The 16,642-nt window shown below is 41.3% G+C and overlaps 1 protein-coding gene across 1 annotated transcript; it reads left to right on the plus strand.

The window, feature by feature from the left end:
- The first annotated feature begins 364 nt into the window (after positions 1–364).
- LOC141806127 (uncharacterized) lies at positions 365–5,026 on the plus strand. Its single transcript, XM_074691392.1, has 4 exons — positions 365–948; positions 1,774–2,104; positions 2,191–2,366; positions 4,715–5,026. Exons 1-4 carry the CDS (start codon positions 365–367, stop codon positions 4,941–4,943), a joined length of 1,320 nt encoding a protein of 439 aa, XP_074547493.1. The 3' UTR covers positions 4,944–5,026.
- Positions 5,027–16,642: the final 11,616 nt, after the last annotated feature.

Raw genomic sequence — 16,642 nt, forward strand, 5'->3', positions numbered from 1 at the left:
TAAAAAGAGAGGATCCTCGTTTCGTCACGAAGGTCGAAATCTCGCGGCCAAATGTCAATGACCTATTTTCAGAGGCATCAAATCTCGTTCTAGGATATCAGAAAAATACAATATCTCATTTTTTGAAAGTTCAGGGGGTGAAAGGTCTTGTTTTCAAATGTATTATATTATATGTAAGTATTAAATCAGGGATCAGCATGATATGTCCCCTTTAACTAAACCATATTATTCCATTCAGACTGTGGTGTCCAGACTGTCTGTACCTGTGGATTTCTCTGCAGTAACCCTGCTTTTTTCTTTACTCTGCCACAGGTTGAGACTCCTCCTCCTCCTCCTCCTCCTCTTCCTCCTGCTCTGGATGATCATGACAACACACGCCAAAAAAAAAATCTTCTTCATCGCAGCTACCATTGTCATCCTCTTTATCGTCAATAGAACGCCTGATGTGTACAGCCTCTTCCCGAAGGTGCGTCCGAAGGTTTGCCCCGTTTGGACGGCCGTGAACACCATCACCCCCCTGAACTCCACAAAGCACCTCCTGGTGTCGGCCTTCGAGGACCGGAGGGTGAAAGGATTTGACGTCAGGATCATCAGCATTTTCAAGAGAGACTCCATCAGTCCTCTGTACTGTCTGTTCTGCTGTGAGGGACAACTATCAAAGACACAGGTGGCAAAGATTTTACAACATTCAGATAACTTTGGCTATCCCTTCGCCACCACCGACGTCATGTGTCCGGTTCCTGATGGCTGCGACGCTTCACACGTCACCCTGCAGACTGAACCAGAAAGACCGAAGGCGGTAAACCAGATCTGGCTCCCCATCAGAAACCAGAGGAGCAGGGGGAAGAAGGAGGAGAGGATGCAGTTTAACTTCACCGTCTGCATCTCCAACCTGTTTGGAGGGTACAACAACGTGCTGCAGTACGCTCAGACGCTGGAGATGTACAGGTCAGCAACAAGCTGCAGGGCTGGGGAAGAGAGATTATTTGTGGAATTTCCAAAAACATAATTAGATTTAGGTCAGGCATGTCTTCATATGAGCAAAACTCATTAGTTTAATGTCTTTATAAATAACTGGTTATAACAACTTCCCTGTTACGTTAGCTCTGCTTGGTGAGGTTGGAGTTGGTAGATGAGCTCTGGTAGGACAGAACCAGGATTCACTAACGTTACATGTTACAGACACATCTCAGAGCACCGGGCTGTGAGGAGAGAGAAATATAGCAGCTGCTAAGCTACGCTACAAACTGACAAAGTTAGCTTGTTGTCACGTTAACCTACAGATATGTTGGAGAACCGGGCTGCCGATAGCACTACATGTAGCCAGTTACGACAATATTCGCTTGATGTCACGTTTTAAACTGTTGCGATACGTAACTGTACTGTTACCACGGTGTGTCGTCTTCAGTAAAAAGTTGTCTTGAACAAAGGAAATTAGTTGGATTCATGTCAGGAACTGTTCACTACACAGGTATCACGATGATTTCTGTGCGACGGGTCATAGAAACGACAGGGTTTTTGTATTTCGGACATGAGGAGCTCCTGTTCAACCAAGTGTCTCTGAAAGTAGAACTTTTCAGAGACCAAAAGTTGGTCGATTTGTCAGTAACTCTAAGACAACAACTTCACAAAAGACAACCACTTGTTTGCCGACAACGTCATAACTTCATAAGTCACTTTATATCAGTGTGTGTTTTTTCACTGAGGCAGAGATTGATCCAGACTGAGGGGAAAGTCTGTCAAACTCTTGTTTTTTGTGATGTCTTCCTCCAGGCTGCTGGGCGTGGACAGGGTGGTGATCTACAACACCTCCTGTGGTCCAGAACTGGATCGCCTGTTGAAGAGCTACAGCCAGACGGGCTTTGTGGAGGTGGTTCCTTGGCCCATCGACATGTTTCTGAACCCCTCGTGGGGCTGGCTCTTCTCCCGGCACAGAGGAGACCTGCATTACTTCGGTCAGCTGACCACCCTGAACGAATGTGTGTACAGATCCATGGAGCGGTCTCGTTACGTCCTGTTGAACGACATCGATGAAATCATCATGCCGTACAAACACGACAGCTTGGTGTCTCTGATGGATGCGCTCCAGCAGCAGCACCCAGAGGTAGGCGGCTTCGACCCTGAAGTACCCGACAGTATCAAAACCTCTTCTTCTGTTAACGTCCATCCTCTCTGCTGTGCCACACTCAGACAGGTGTGTTCTTCATCCAGAACCATATCTTCCCAAAGCAGCACTCTGAGCCCAGCGGGAGGTTTCGTCTCCCTCAGTGGGACGGGCTGCCGGGGATCAACATCCTGGAGCATATCTACAAAGAAGACCCCGACAGTAAAGTCTACCACCCTCACAAGATGATCGTTCAGCCCAGGTAGGATTAGGGACGGGTTCCTTTCACATCTACAGATGCCTGGTACCTGAGAATTCTATGTTCTATGTTCATTCTATGTTGAAGCTGTGTTCACGTCCAGCATGAGAAATCTCCTACTCTCCTACTCCTTCACAGTCACAAGGACGGGTTTAGGTACTGAAACATGGTCCCGTTTCATTTTACACGAATCAGTACTCAGTACTTCAGATGCAATTCAGGTGGTATCCATAAGGGTGCCTAATTCGATCCGTTCCCATCCCCGCATGTGGAATTGGACCCATCCCTTGGTAGGATGAAGTTATCAGAGAGAAAAGGCTGCATGAATGAAACTGTCTCTAAAGACGCTTTTTGTGGCGTCTGTTTCCTGTTCAAAACAACCGTGAGACCTCAGCACAAACGCCCTAAGCATCAGCTGACAGCTGAAGTCTTACAATCTTTGATCCGTAGTGTACCGACGTTTTTACAACCACAGTCTTCTGTCTTTGTGATAATTTCTGTTACAGTCACTGATACAGAGCTGATGCCCAGTACCTGGCAACCAGAATCGCCAACTTGGGTTGTTTTTGTGTTAATAAATGTGAATTTGTTTAACACTTAAATCTCAACATTTTTTAATTTAACATTATTTCTCAGTATATAAACTTTCAAAAATAAAACCAAACAACATCTGTCTGTTTGTACCAGGGATGGAGCCAAGATTTCAAATCTGAGTGGGCCTTAAATTACAAAAGTTAGCAAATAACTGTCACTAAAAAGATGTAGATATATTTCTGCTACTAAGTTTGTTTTAAAGCAGATTTGATGCTTTTTGATCCTTTAATATTTGATCAAATTTCAGTGGATTGGCCAAAGAGTGGTGCTCTAACGCACCAATGGGCTGCACCACCTCAACTTTCCATGTATTACTGCTGTCAGAGCAGCAACATTAACCACGTTTAAATAAAAGACAAAAATCTTCAATCTTTCCCAAAACCATTCTCTAGTCCCAGCGGTAAATCATGAGGCTGGATGATCTACCAACAGGCTCAAAGATTGCAGAACTTGGCCCATTTGTTAAAGACAGGGCATCAACAATAACAAAAGGAGCGTAAAGTGACACAATTTTACAATATTCCTCTTTAGAAATGATTTAAAAAAAGAAAGAAAGAATTTTTTTACGGAAGCGTATTGCATTCACTTGAAGAAAAAAAAAACAACTCAGGTTTTTCAGAGTAATTTATTCTTCGGTTTGATTTTTGTGGTAATTAATTTTGTTTTTCTGATTAATATTTTTTATTGGTTTGTTTTCTGTTACAATTATTATATTAGTTTGTTTTTTGTTACAAGTATTTCTGTTTTTATGAGTATTTTTTTTCTGTTTTGTTATAATTATTTCTGTTTTTATGAGTATTTTTTTTTCTGTTTTGTTATAATTATTTCTGTTTTTATGAGAATTTTTTTTCTGTTTTCAGATTACTTTTTTTCTGTTTTTCGGAGGAATTTTTTCCTCATGTTTTTAGGAGTAATTTTTTTTTCTGGAAGTATCGAGCTACTCCGAAATCCCGTGAGAACCTCCAACCTGCAGACAACCCCCATGGATGTGTGGTGGCTCCTGTGTCCCGCATGGATCAGAGATCCTGTTTGGCACATATATGCCTTATCCTTAAATTTTTTCCTGAAGTATCGAGATACTTAGTAATCCCGCGAGAACCTCAACCTCAATCTGAAAACAGAAAAAAAATATAAAAACAGAAATAATTATAACAAAAAAACAAGCCAATAAAAAAATATTAATCAGAAAAACAAAATTATTCACCACAAAAAAGTTACTCAAAAAAACAGAAACAATTGTAACAAAAAACAAGCCAATAAAAAAATATTAATCAGAGAAACAGAAATAATTACCACAAAAAAATTACTCATAAAAACAGAAATAATTTTAACAAAAAACAAACCAATAAAAAATATTAATCATAAAAACAAAATTAATTACCACAAAAAACAAACCGAAGAATAAATTACTCTGAAAAACCTGAGTTGTTTTTTTTTTCTTCAAGTGAATGCAACATGCTTCCATAAAAAATATTTTTTTCAGAGAAAAATTTGAGGTGGGCCTGTCAGAAAAATGGGCGGGCTTCAGACTGTTGCCCCCCCCACGAGGCCGCCCCTGGTTTGTACTCTAACATCGCAACCCTCGAAAGCTTAACTTAAACTACATTTAATCAGAACTTAATGAATGCTGAGGCTGAGCGGGCCTCGCTTTGCTTCAGATTTCAATAAATGAAAATGATCTCAGCCACGAAGCATCAGGCGCATTGTTCTGACTTTGTTTCCCTCTGTGTGTGTGTGTGTGTGTGTGTGTGTCAAAGGTTTGTGGAGCAGGTTTCCGTGCACGAAGCCCTCAAGTTTTCTGGACCCATACTCAAAGTCCCCCCAGACGTCTGCAGGATCATTCACGTCCGTAAGCCTCTGAGGGGGCTGAGGCTGGAGCAGCTCCGGGAGGACAAACGTCTGTGGGACTTCCAGGAAAAACTGATCCCCAACGTGGACAGGGCTCTGAGGAGAGCCGGGCTGCTGCCGTGGCAGAGGATCAGGTGATGGATGTGGACAGACGGGTTGAATCCAGAACCTTCAGAGAGGACCGTCTCTTTTTTTTATCGTTTTTTTTCCTGTTATTTAAAATCAACCCACGCTCTCAGCAGCGATCACTGTGAGGCCACTTCTGTTTCATCCTCTCAGTCCAAACTGGACCCGTTCTGTGAAACTTCAGTTACTTGAAAAAGGGATAATAACTCTGAAAGTTTGGTGCAAACAAACAGAGAAAAGATAGAAAGGTTTAAGAAAATGTCCAGAAATGGTACGTTAAGTGCACTTTTATTTGTATTTATACGTTTCAAACGTGTGTTTAGTGGCATCGGGCTGACAACGTCCTGAACATCTCATGATAATTTTTTTTTTAATGTTTGTGAGCAAAGTTTTGTGGCTCAGGATTTTAACATGTTAAGCTTTTCTTTCCTCAGACAGAAGTCAGCGAGCACTTTAGCAGGTGGATGAAACCCAGCTGCTGTCGTCTCAGGCTTCTCGTGGGAATAATCTGAGCGATTAGCAGCTGCGGTTGAAGTTTGAGAGGTTGATGCAGCATTTCTATCCCATTTCTCTCCTTCAAAAGACAAAAACAAGTTATTCCTCCCACTATGTTCAGAATAGAAACAGGAGAAACATCAAACATCCCCAGGTGTAGCACGGCCAACAAATTACGAAAGGGTTTTTAGATCATAAGATGATTCTCGAAGCGGGGTTTATAGAGAAGGATGTGAGCAAAGGAGCAGGATTTAGGCGTGAACATCAGCTGTTTTCTCCGCTCTATTTGGAATAATTAGCACACTACGCCATCATCATTTTGTGGTTTTGGACCGTTTGGTCATGAAACCTTTAATTGCATGTGTCAAATATCACATGCTCCCATGGTTGGCATGTCTGGATTAGTTTGTGTGCTCTCTGGAGTGGATCTGTCTCTACATGCGAGCCCTGTGATTGGCTGGAGACCTGTCCAGGTAACCCACACCCAATGGCAGCTGAATGAGGCTCCACCCCCTACGACCCTAAGCCGTAAAGAGCTGTTGCTGTTGTTGTTGTTTTTTGGGATCAGCTGATGCACGAGGAAGGAGAGAAGGAGGGAAGTGAAGGGAAGGAGAGTGAAAGGTGGGGCTCAGGTGTGGCCCTGCTTTGGGTCGGTAATAAAAGCATCACTCGGGGAACCTGAGCGATAAACCAGAGGGAGCTGGGACTGCGCTCCAGGATGTATTAATGTGAATATTTAAAAAACGGTCACGGTCATTTTCAGATGTGTGAAGGAGTCAGACAGTGAGTTTACTTTTTTACTTCAGTGAGTCACATGACCAGCTGCACGGAACTCCTAACCACTGTGTGACATCATCACGGAACTGCTGCAGAGTGAGGAGTGACTGAAGTGTTAGAGTGTTAGAAACAACTCCTCATAGATGCCACATTTTTCACCAAATCTCTCAAAAAATATATGTTTTTTTCAGTACATTTTGTCAGAAATGCATCCATGTCATTTTGAAAGCTGTACGACTTTTACTTTTTGTCGAAACGCCCAGATGCCGCACCTTGCGTGAGCCGATGCGGGACCTGAGAGGGCTTCTTCAGGGTTCAACGACTTTGAGGCCTCACCGTTCAAAAACCGTTTCCAAAGCAACAAATTCACGCACAGATTTTGTAAAGCAGGGCCTACTCTGTCATGTCAGCGAATTTGAAGTTGATACCATATATGGTCTCAGACTAGATCATTTTTGTAGGAGGGGCGAAAATGTAACCAAATCTTATTTTGAAAGGAAAATTGCTGGCTTCCTGTTTGAGTTAGGTCAGGGGTGTCAGCTTATGATTTGTGTGTCTCAATGAGACCAACATTTTGATGTTGGTTTGATCCCTCTTCAACATTTCTACTGCAGTTTAGAGCCATTTTAGTGTGCCTAGGTGGCGCTAGAGAGCAACTTATGGGATGTAGGGGGTCAAGTTTGGTGTTGTATCAAATTTTTTGCCAAACATGAGGTGTCTGCCAATTTTGGTGAGTTTTTGAGCACAATTAAAGGGTCCAGACTTATAAAACTGTTTTGAAGGATATTTGGAAGCTAGGTCAAGCAGAAAGAGTTAGAGCACACAGATGCTGAAAGACACTTTCTTTCTAAAGGGTGATCCAGCAAAACTCAGGGTGAAATGTTGTCCCACGGCGAGTTTCGGCTTCAGTCTCTTTTCTGTTTTCTTGTTCCTCATCAACCTCTTGATCCTTCCAGTTTCAGTCCTGAGTTTTTGTTTTCCCCTCCTGAGCCCTTCTTGTGATCCACACTCCTGGTGTTTACAGACTTCTCTCTGATGGAGTCAGTAAAAGTCCACAGAGTCCAAATATTGATCTGAGAGAGGTCAAACTCCTGTCTACCTTCCAGAAGAAACTTGCAGAGGTTGCCAGTTAAAATGTGCGGCTGCTTTTCAAGTTTAACCTGCACATGGCGCTTCAGATACTTCTCACAATCAGAATTCATTTTGAGCAGCAAAAGAAGTACGATGGTCATAAAGAAACACCATAAAGTAAAATGAAATGAACCATGCCGATGCCGATACGGATACTGGGGGCAAAAAAAAGCCGATACCCAATATATCAGCCGATATCGATATATCGGCTGATATTCGATATATCAGCTGATATATATAATAAATTTATTGATATACACGGGATATATACTGTATATTTTATCACAAATTATTATCATACCCATATGATTCAAGACAGAGACTGAACACTAAAATTAAAACAAGGAACTTTAATTAAAAAACTGTCAACATAAGAACTGTAGTGTAAACCAATGATAAATAAGAACAAACTGTAAACACAATAATAAATAAAGAAGTCAAACTGTAAACACCTTAACTAAATATGTCAAACTGTAAACACAGTAAGTATAAAAAAAAAATAAAAAATGTAAACACACAATGAGCAACTTAAACGACGTTAAAGCGCCGAATTACATTAGATAATGGTGGACGTGTGAATTAACCGTTGCATTTATCTCTGTTTATCTCACAAAAAAGCAACTAATACGATGTTAAAACGTCATTCTATAGTCTTACATTAGATAATGGTGGATGTGTGAATTAACCGTTGCATTTATCTCTAATTTATACCTGAGTGAAAATTTACATTTGAAATAATTTTGTAATAAATGATGAAATATTAATCCTGCATTTTTTATGGGCCACTCTTTAACAGCAGCCTCCCAGATTTCAGGATCAGTTAGGAAGTAACTTAATGTAGTACGTGTTGGTTCATTAAAAGTTTTCTAAACCAGAATCAGACCAGACCTTTCACACCTGGAGGACTTTCCTTAAAAAAATGAGAAGTCAACTTCTACAGGAATGATCTGCTCAGTCGTCTCCTCTGGGCCTCTGTACATGTGTGTCAGTGTCTGTGTCAGCCTCTGCCCCCTCCTCTGCCTGGATGTTGATGTTTTGGTTGTATCAGGATGTTTCTGAGAGGAGAGTAGTCATGATTACCTCAGCCAATCACAGCGCGCCCCAGTGTGCAAGTGACTTGTCGAAGCTAATCAGAGCAGCTAGGATAGCAGACGTAGCACGGAGGAAGAAAAAACAACCAAAGTGTAACAAAACTCCACCATCAGCTCAACGCTCTCTTTCTGTCAGGCCTTCATGTCTCCTGTTTGTGCATCTATGTTTACTCCCTGTTCAGGAACTTTTACAGAAACGTCCCCATCGAGACACAAACTCACGGTCGTTAGTTTGACTGTCATTTGCATATCACCTCCAACTTTAAATTCCTCACCCACATTTTTATTTATTTAGTTTCCATTCCTACATGTGTGTGTGTTTTTTTATATGAAACTTGTATTTGGGCATGGAGCTTGGCAAACTTTCTTACTTCTTCTCGTGACGAGTAAATTAATTTCTGAAAAGTTTATTAAAAAGATTTTGGAATAAATGAATTATCACTTGATTCTTGAAGCCCTTTGCACACTCATATCTGTCTCTGATTTGGAAACACACAGGAAACGTGTGGTGAAAAGTGTTTTTGCGTTGAAGCACTGTCTCACCTGTCTGACCTGGTTTTCTATCATCATCATTCTCAGGGCTGCATTCCAGGTCCTTCTGTTTTCACGCTTCCTTCAATGTGTCGTTGTGTTTAAAGCTCTCGTTGTTGTTATTTCATGCTAACTGTGATTTGGCTTTGTTAAGAAAAGTTTCACAGGAATAAAAGTTGAAAGAGTTCAGACTGCTTACAGTGGTGCGTATGTAGAGTTAGACACTGTGACGTAATCAGGGGGACAGGTGAGCTCGTCCAACAGCTGTGGTTTGAATGAGCCCTGCGTTAATAAAGTATTTTATTAAGAATCCTCTTCTTCTCTGCTTGCTTGTTCAATCTGAAGTCATTTATAGCCAATGGATCCACCCTGTGCAAACATCAGCAGAGACATTTTGTTAACACAAGAACTTTTAAAAGCCCAGGTTGTGCCTCTGTTTCTGGGTCTGGTGTCTCTCATCTCCCTCTTGATCATATCTCATTGGTTCTTCACGGGGTTCAATCACAATGCAACGCTAACCAATCAAGCACAGTTAAATCAGGGTCATTTTACCAGCTTTTGGATCTTCTGGCGCTGTCGGCAGGAGACAAATCCTGAGCTCCAAAACTCCACCAACACTAGAAGGAACTGGACTGATTCAGTTGTGTTGTTTTTGTTCTCACTGCTTTGGTTAAGTCATATAAATCTAATGAAGCCGCCATAATAATAATAAATGATTCCTCTTAGCAACAGCTTCAAACATCAGCTCAGATATCAGCTAACAGGAAATGTGATAATCCACAGGCCAATGATTTCTCTGGTTCAGGAGTGTCCTACTGGAGTCTTACTGGAGTAAAGGCTACAACACAAGCTAAAGGCTAAAAGATGAGCTAAAGGCCAAAAACATGAGCTAAAAGCTAAAATAAAGGCTTTAAAACAAGCTAAATACTAAAACAATAGCTTAAGGCCATAGAAATAAGCTAAAGGCTTAATGTGTTTGTGCTAATGTTGTCTCCAACCCACAGTCAGCAGTTATTCTGCAGTGGTCTGTTCGAACTTGAGAGTCTATCAATAAAATGAAGAGCCAGGTTACGTTAGCTCTGCTTGGTGAGGTTGGAGTTGGTAGATGAGCTCTGGTAGGACAGAACCAGGATTCACTAACGTTACACGTTACAGACACGTCTCAGAGCACCGGGCTGTGAGGAGAGAGAAATATAGCAGCTGCTAAACTAGCTACAAACTGACAACGTTAGCTTGTTGTCAGGTTTCAAAGTGTAGCTCTACCCAACTGTTGATTAATACCTTACCTCGTGGAGCTGGATCTGGGAAAAAGTTGACTTGAACACAGAAAAGTAAAGTTAAAAAGAAGATCTGATCTCCATTCATTTCTAAAACAAACACACACCTTGTTCAGAGTCACGCCTTCACGACAGTGTGTGAGACTCTGCTCTTTAAAAGTCCTCTCAGGATATTTTTGTGAACCTGTTTCAATAATAACGTTATTTGCAGATGATTTCCTCCTTTTATCAACAACTGTTACTATCAGCAGTTAATTTTGCAAACATTAAATTTTATCATCCTCCTTGAGCAAATCATTTCTTTCTTTCAACAAAGTTAAATACAGTGAAGACACTGTGCAAACACAAGATGTTTTACAGCCCGGGCTTGTGTCTGTGTTTCTGGGTCTTTACAGGGTTCAAGTCTGATGAAACGCTGGCCAATCAGGCACAGTTATATCACCGCCAGGGACAAAACCGACCAATGGGATGATCCGCCAAAGTCTAGAGTAGTCGTCTGTTTGTGTGGCCTTTGTTGCTCATCAGGAGAAAAAAAATGGCAAAATTAACGCTATAACAGAGGGCACCAATGTGACAATTGATTATGTGAGGAAACAAATTAAAAAAAAAAGAGATAAGGTGAGACAGGACGCTGAAGAAGAAACAGCAAACAAACTGATTATCACATTGATTAGCCCCAGTCCCCGATCACTGCTATTTTACCAGCTATTGGATCTTTTGGCGCTGTCGGCAGGAGCCAAAGTCCTGTGCTCTAAAGTTTCCAGCTGCTATTACCCTGGACTTCAGTGGTCCAGTTCTTGTCTAACCCAGGTCAGACTCTTCTGCTGCTGTCTTGACGCGAGGACTGGGACGGCCGCGGTTAATTTCTTTGATCGGTCTGTGCCCGGCGGCTCCTAAAAGCTCTCCTGGGATGTTTTTGTGAGCATAAGTGTTTTAACAACGGTGCTCTTGTTCGTATCGTTTGGATGCTGCTCTGTCTGCTCATATAAAGCTAATGGCTTCACCTTATGCTAATGGTTTCCTCCTTTCAGCAACAACTTCAAACATCAGCAGAAACATTATGCAAATACAAAAACAGTGTTTTCCCCTCTGAAGTGAAGCACAACCTCAGCCTCTGTTTTTCAGCACAAAAGGAGACGGAGAGAAGGATTAATCATTCATGTCGCTCTCCTCCACGTCCCTGTTTGTCTGTGATCAAACAGCAAGAAACAGTCAGTGTGTCGGCAGGAAACAGCAGAAAACCTCAGAGGATGATGGCGTGCAAGGTATGAGTAGCTGACTGAGAGGAGCAGCCCCTCTTCTGGTTTTTCTGGTCTGGAAAGTTTCCAGAAGTGTCAGGGTTACACACACACACACACACACACACACACACACACACACACACACACACACTGCACCTCTGTCAGGTTAACAGGAGTGAGTCAGAGCGTTGAATGGCTTTGACTTCTTTTAGCACGACGTTGCTCCCCCCTCCCTGTGAGCGCTGCTGTGGGTGTCAGAGGCATTGGAGTTAGACGCTGGTGGAGAAACAGACTGAGCTGAATATGAATGAGCAGCGTGGGGCGTTCAGGTGACATCTGGCTGCTTGAAGACAGAGGACCACTTGGTCCACAGGGGGCGCCAAAATCAAAACAACATCTAAGATAAATCTGTGCAAAGTATTATTATATTTCTATTTTCTGAAAACATTTCTGTCGTTCTCGTCTGTAGTGTCAGCCCTGCATGAGTCTTTTTCTGAAGTCTGACTTATGCATCTTTTGATTGTCTGCCTCTGGTGTTTATTCAGCACATTTTTGCAACATGATGAAGGCATTAATGTAAATATGACAACTTGAATAAGTTGTGTTTTTGCTGGATTAACAAATGTTTTGTACAAGAAGCCTGCATGTTCACTTTAAGATGACTCTGAATGAGTTTGTTTTAGGGCTGTCATTTTAACGCGTTAATTAGATTAATCAATTACACCACATATTAAAGTCATAAAAATTAAAGCAGATTAATCTGGATCCAAACCCGCGAGGCATTCAATGACGCACATATTTTCAAATGTCTAGCATTTACAAACCGTTTGTCCTACATATAAAAAGTGGTGTTCTCGTCAGATTTTTACATTTCTGACGGTCCCTGAATGTATCACACCTGCCATCAGCAACATGCTTTGAACCGGGGTAAGAGAGAGCGCTGTTAGGGGGACTGCCGTCCACATCTCGTTTATTCACACGTCCTTTTTGAAAATCTGCAGAAAATCAACCGTTTGCTAAATTCTGTAAAAAACAGATAATTTTACACTCTTTACTTCATCAAACAAGCCCTGAATGATCGATATTTGTCCTGTATTTAAATCTAAAGAATTCTTTGAAAATTTGCTTCCATCTTCCTGGTGTCATGTTTCAGCTTGGGGCTGCTCTGCACCAATCAGCAACAGTTTGTGTGTTCAGAGCATGTTAAACTGAGAATACTTCACTTTTCTTTGATCCAAGACTTGAAAAAAGTGTTTTGTACATAGTTCCTCACAGTTTTTAGCCTTCAGCCCTGGTTCTCCTGACCTCATAGAAGTATAGAAGTTCATATTGCAGTGAAAATCGAGTCCACAGTGAGTAAAAGCAAAAACCGTCCTGAAAATCAAATCAGCTTATCTTAGGTGCAGGAATGCGTAGATTTTGACAGAACCATAAAACTTTTTTCATGTGTTCCTTTTGCCTCAGGGTACCTAAAAATGTGTTGTAAATACTCCCACTTTATTTAAAAAAAATTTTTTTTTTTGGTGTCTTTTAATGTAATTTTAATGTTCTGGAATTCAAAATCTTTATTTTGGGACCTTAAGCAGATATGAGATTAAAATGCGATTAATTTGATTAATTACAAATCCTGTAATTAATTAGATTAATTTTTTTAATCGCCTGACAGCACTATTTTGTTTGTTTTCATAATGTAAGAAAATGCAAAAAGTGATGAATTTCTGAGCCATAAATGGTAAATTCAAAGAGAGAAGCTGTGGACTGTAAACTTTTGGATGTTTCTATCAAACATTAAAGACCTCATCCAGGTCTCCATGTGTGTGTCCTTCCTCTCTCAGCCTGCGTGTGTTCAGTCCACGCTGATATTGTAGTCTTGAGTGCAGCAGAGCTGGAGGTAGAGGGGGATAAAGACCCCTCCTCCTGCTTTATGTTTGCTGTGATGTTGTTTCCAGGCCGCGCTGGCAGCGGTATTGTCCCGGCGCCCCCGCGGTACCAACAACAGTGTTTTAGCTGACAAGAGCAGGATCAAGGAAATGACCCAGAACTTTCAGGAAGCATCTGCAGAGAAGGATGTGCACACTCATCACTATCCAGGGCAGTGACCTCATGAAAACAAGCCTTATTTACAGAATAAATACAGATAGAGGCTTCGCCACAGGGCACTGACATGGTCGTGTGTGTTTACATTAGAATAAACTGTTAACCTCTCCACTGCTGGCTCCAGTGAAGGGTAAGGACTCTTAATGACTTTGCTGAAACAACAAACCTGTGCTACAAAGAGGGAAACGTGTGATACAGTCATGATGATGTCACAGTAAAATGAAAGGAAGTGAGGAAACTGGTGTCGCAGGGGGAGCAGGCCGCTCAGAGAAATCTGAGATGAAACTGGAGTCTGCACCGAAACTGAACCTGATCCAAAGGTTCAGGATTTGAGAGAAATGAACAATACTTTGTTAGCTTCCTTGTTCTGTTAGCTTGAGGCTACATGAGCTGCTACGAGCATAGCATGACACGCTGTGGGTTAAGACCATGGACTGTACAAAAAATGGACGTCTGCTTACTCGGCTTGAAGTGAGGTCTCCACAAAAACTGCTCCCCCTGGTGGCTGGCTGCAGTATAGGTTTAAAAATCCATCTCCCCAGTCATTCCAGATGGGCTGTGGTCAAACTTTAAAAAATTAATACACCTGGTAGAAATGTTTCTCACGTCTGATTGTTGTGGTGATTTGAAGATATCATTTGGCTGCCTTGTATTCAAGTCCTCTTTTTTCTGAAAAGTTTTGTTTTCATTAGTTATACGAGGTTAAAAACGAGGCTTTACGTCACGTTTAACGATGATTGACAGCTGCTGTTCTCGGGGATTGTAAAATATGTCGGGAGGTAGAGTCAGGAAGTGATTAGACTCTCGAAAGAAAAATATAATTATCATTTTTGTCACTCAGCTCCACTCAGATTCTCCCAGAATCCCTCACAGTCTCTACTGCCCAGTAGTATTTACCGTTTCCTCCCTGAAACCCTTCTGATTATTCTTCTTCTGTGTGCGCCTCTAGCCCCACATTGCGTGCCATTCACTTGGAGAAAACGCGACTGCACTTAGCCCCAAAATTCAATCCTGGTGAAACATATATGATTCCACTGCTTGGCCAAACATGAATGCTACATAGCGCCCCCTAGGGGCTAAAAACTGCAGCCCCTCGGGCTACTTTGAGCTACAGCGCTGAAATTTGGCGTAAGTAACAATCGTGCCCAGCCCTACAAAAAAGTCTCTTACAACTATCGTGATTTCCGAACACGAACTTCGCTATTTGAACCTAATCATCGTAATTTGGCGATTTATCGGCTAAGTGTTTGAACAAATTGCTCCTAGGTTTTTTCACTTATTAACTCCAAACTTGGCTTGAGTGTACTAGAAACACAGAAGATCAATAATCATTGTTACATTTTTATAATTTTTTTGTTTGTGGCTACCACATGGGCTCAAATTTTTGATTTTGAGGACTTCTAGCCTACATTTTACATGGAACAATTCCTGTTTTTTATCTGATCAACTCCAAACTTGGCTTTAGTAAACTACACGCATTGACAATGAAAAGTCACAAATGGATTTTTGCTACGTCAATGGGCGTGGCTACAAACGACTGTCAAAGTTGACCATTTTGGCTGCTTCATTAAAACCTTAATAGCTCTCTTGAACATTGTTGGATAAGGTCATTGTAAGGGTTAGGCGTGAGGCCCCACAGGTTAGGTTTAGGCATGGGGCCCTGAATGGTTAGGTTTAGGCATGGGTCCCTGAATGGTTAGGTTTAGGCATGGGGCCCTGAATGGTTAGGTTTAGGCATGGGGCCCTGAATGGTTAGGTTTAGGGTTAGGGGTGGAGACAAAAGCAGAAGACAAAAAACAAAGAGGGTTGGGGTTAGGTTCCATATAGCTTATAGATTAAGTTGTCTTGTATTAACTATTACAATGACCTCATTAAACACTTATTAAGCAGTTATATAGTCTTATAAACAAATAATAATGTGAATAAGCATCTTCTTACAAAGGTCTTATTAATGCTCATTACAGGACCTTAATATAAAGCGTTACCACAAGGATTTATTTTATCATTGTCAACATTTAGGACGTGCTTGAGATTGTGTTATTTGCTTTTCATCAGTGCTACAAACCGACGGCTACTAAACTCCTGTATGAACTGAGTTTTGTTTTCACATTAGCTTGATATGTTGGGCTGCTGCGCCTCACAAAAATTACAACTTTGCTTGTTGTCAGGTTTCAAGTTCAGGTTATGTAACTGTATTGATAAATACCTTATCTCGTCGCGTTGTGTCCAGTAAAAAGTTGATTTAAACAAAGAAAATTTGATCCAAAACAACTGAGATCAGGGGAAGCTTTTAAATCGTAAGAATCCAAGATCCCAGGTCGTCAAAAGTCTGAGACATTTTCTCAGCAGGCTCAAGAAACTATTAGGATCTAGAGAAAAATATTCGAGATGCTGAAGCTTTCTCTAGATCTTCACACTGGTCTGTGATGAGTGTGACGAGCAGAATGATCGTCCAATCACCAGGTGAGGTTATTTTTGAAGGTTCAGACCCTGAAAACATTTTCTAACCAGGTGGACTGTTTCCGTGGTAGAAATATGAAACTGTCTGTCCAGAGTGTCAGGTTAGTTTGTAACAGTCGCAAGGAGGAAAATAAATATTCATGGATACTTCTGGAGTCAAAGCTTGATTACCAATAAAACTTAATACCTCAGATCATTAGGATTAAGACTTTTTAATACTTTTAAGGGCCTTCATTTTCCCATAACTGATTTATCAGCTTTTGCTTCTTTTTAAGACCCCGCGGACACCCTGCAATATATGGGCATGGCTGACTTGATTGACAGGTAGGCTCCCTATAATTGTTAATGCTGAGGCTTTAGCCCCGCCTCTTCACCTCCTAACTTAGAAAGTTTAGGAATCCCACAGCGAATGATTTAAATCCATGACTTAAAGACTTTTTTAAACAGAAACCTGTGGATGTTTTATCTCAGCAAAGAAGAGGTCTGTAACAGTCTCGTCCTGAAAATGAAAACTCCTCCCACACACTGGACCGGGACACATTTAGAAAAGCATCATCATTTGGAAACTATTTATTGAACATTTGCAACCAGATATCAGTTAAATACAGAAC

The sequence above is a fragment of the Halichoeres trimaculatus genome, unplaced genomic scaffold, assembly GCF_033239565.1.
Source record: "Halichoeres trimaculatus isolate MK-OKI-2021-1 unplaced genomic scaffold, fHalTri1.1 fHalTri1_scaffold_17, whole genome shotgun sequence".
Classification (NCBI taxonomy): Eukaryota; Metazoa; Chordata; class Actinopteri; order Labriformes; family Labridae; genus Halichoeres; species Halichoeres trimaculatus.

Excerpts from the sequence above, each read along its gene's own strand:
- LOC141806127 (XM_074691392.1), top strand. The coding sequence starts at position 365 with ATGACAACACACGCCAAAAAAAAAATCTTCTTCATCGCAGCTACCATT. Across the intron at positions 2,105-2,190 it reads TCCAGCAGCAGCACCCAGAG|ACAGGTGTGTTCTTCATCCA; the intron begins GTAGGCGGCTTC and ends TGCCACACTCAG. Across the intron at positions 2,367-4,714 it reads AAGATGATCGTTCAGCCCAG|GTTTGTGGAGCAGGTTTCCG; the intron begins GTAGGATTAGGG and ends TGTGTGTCAAAG.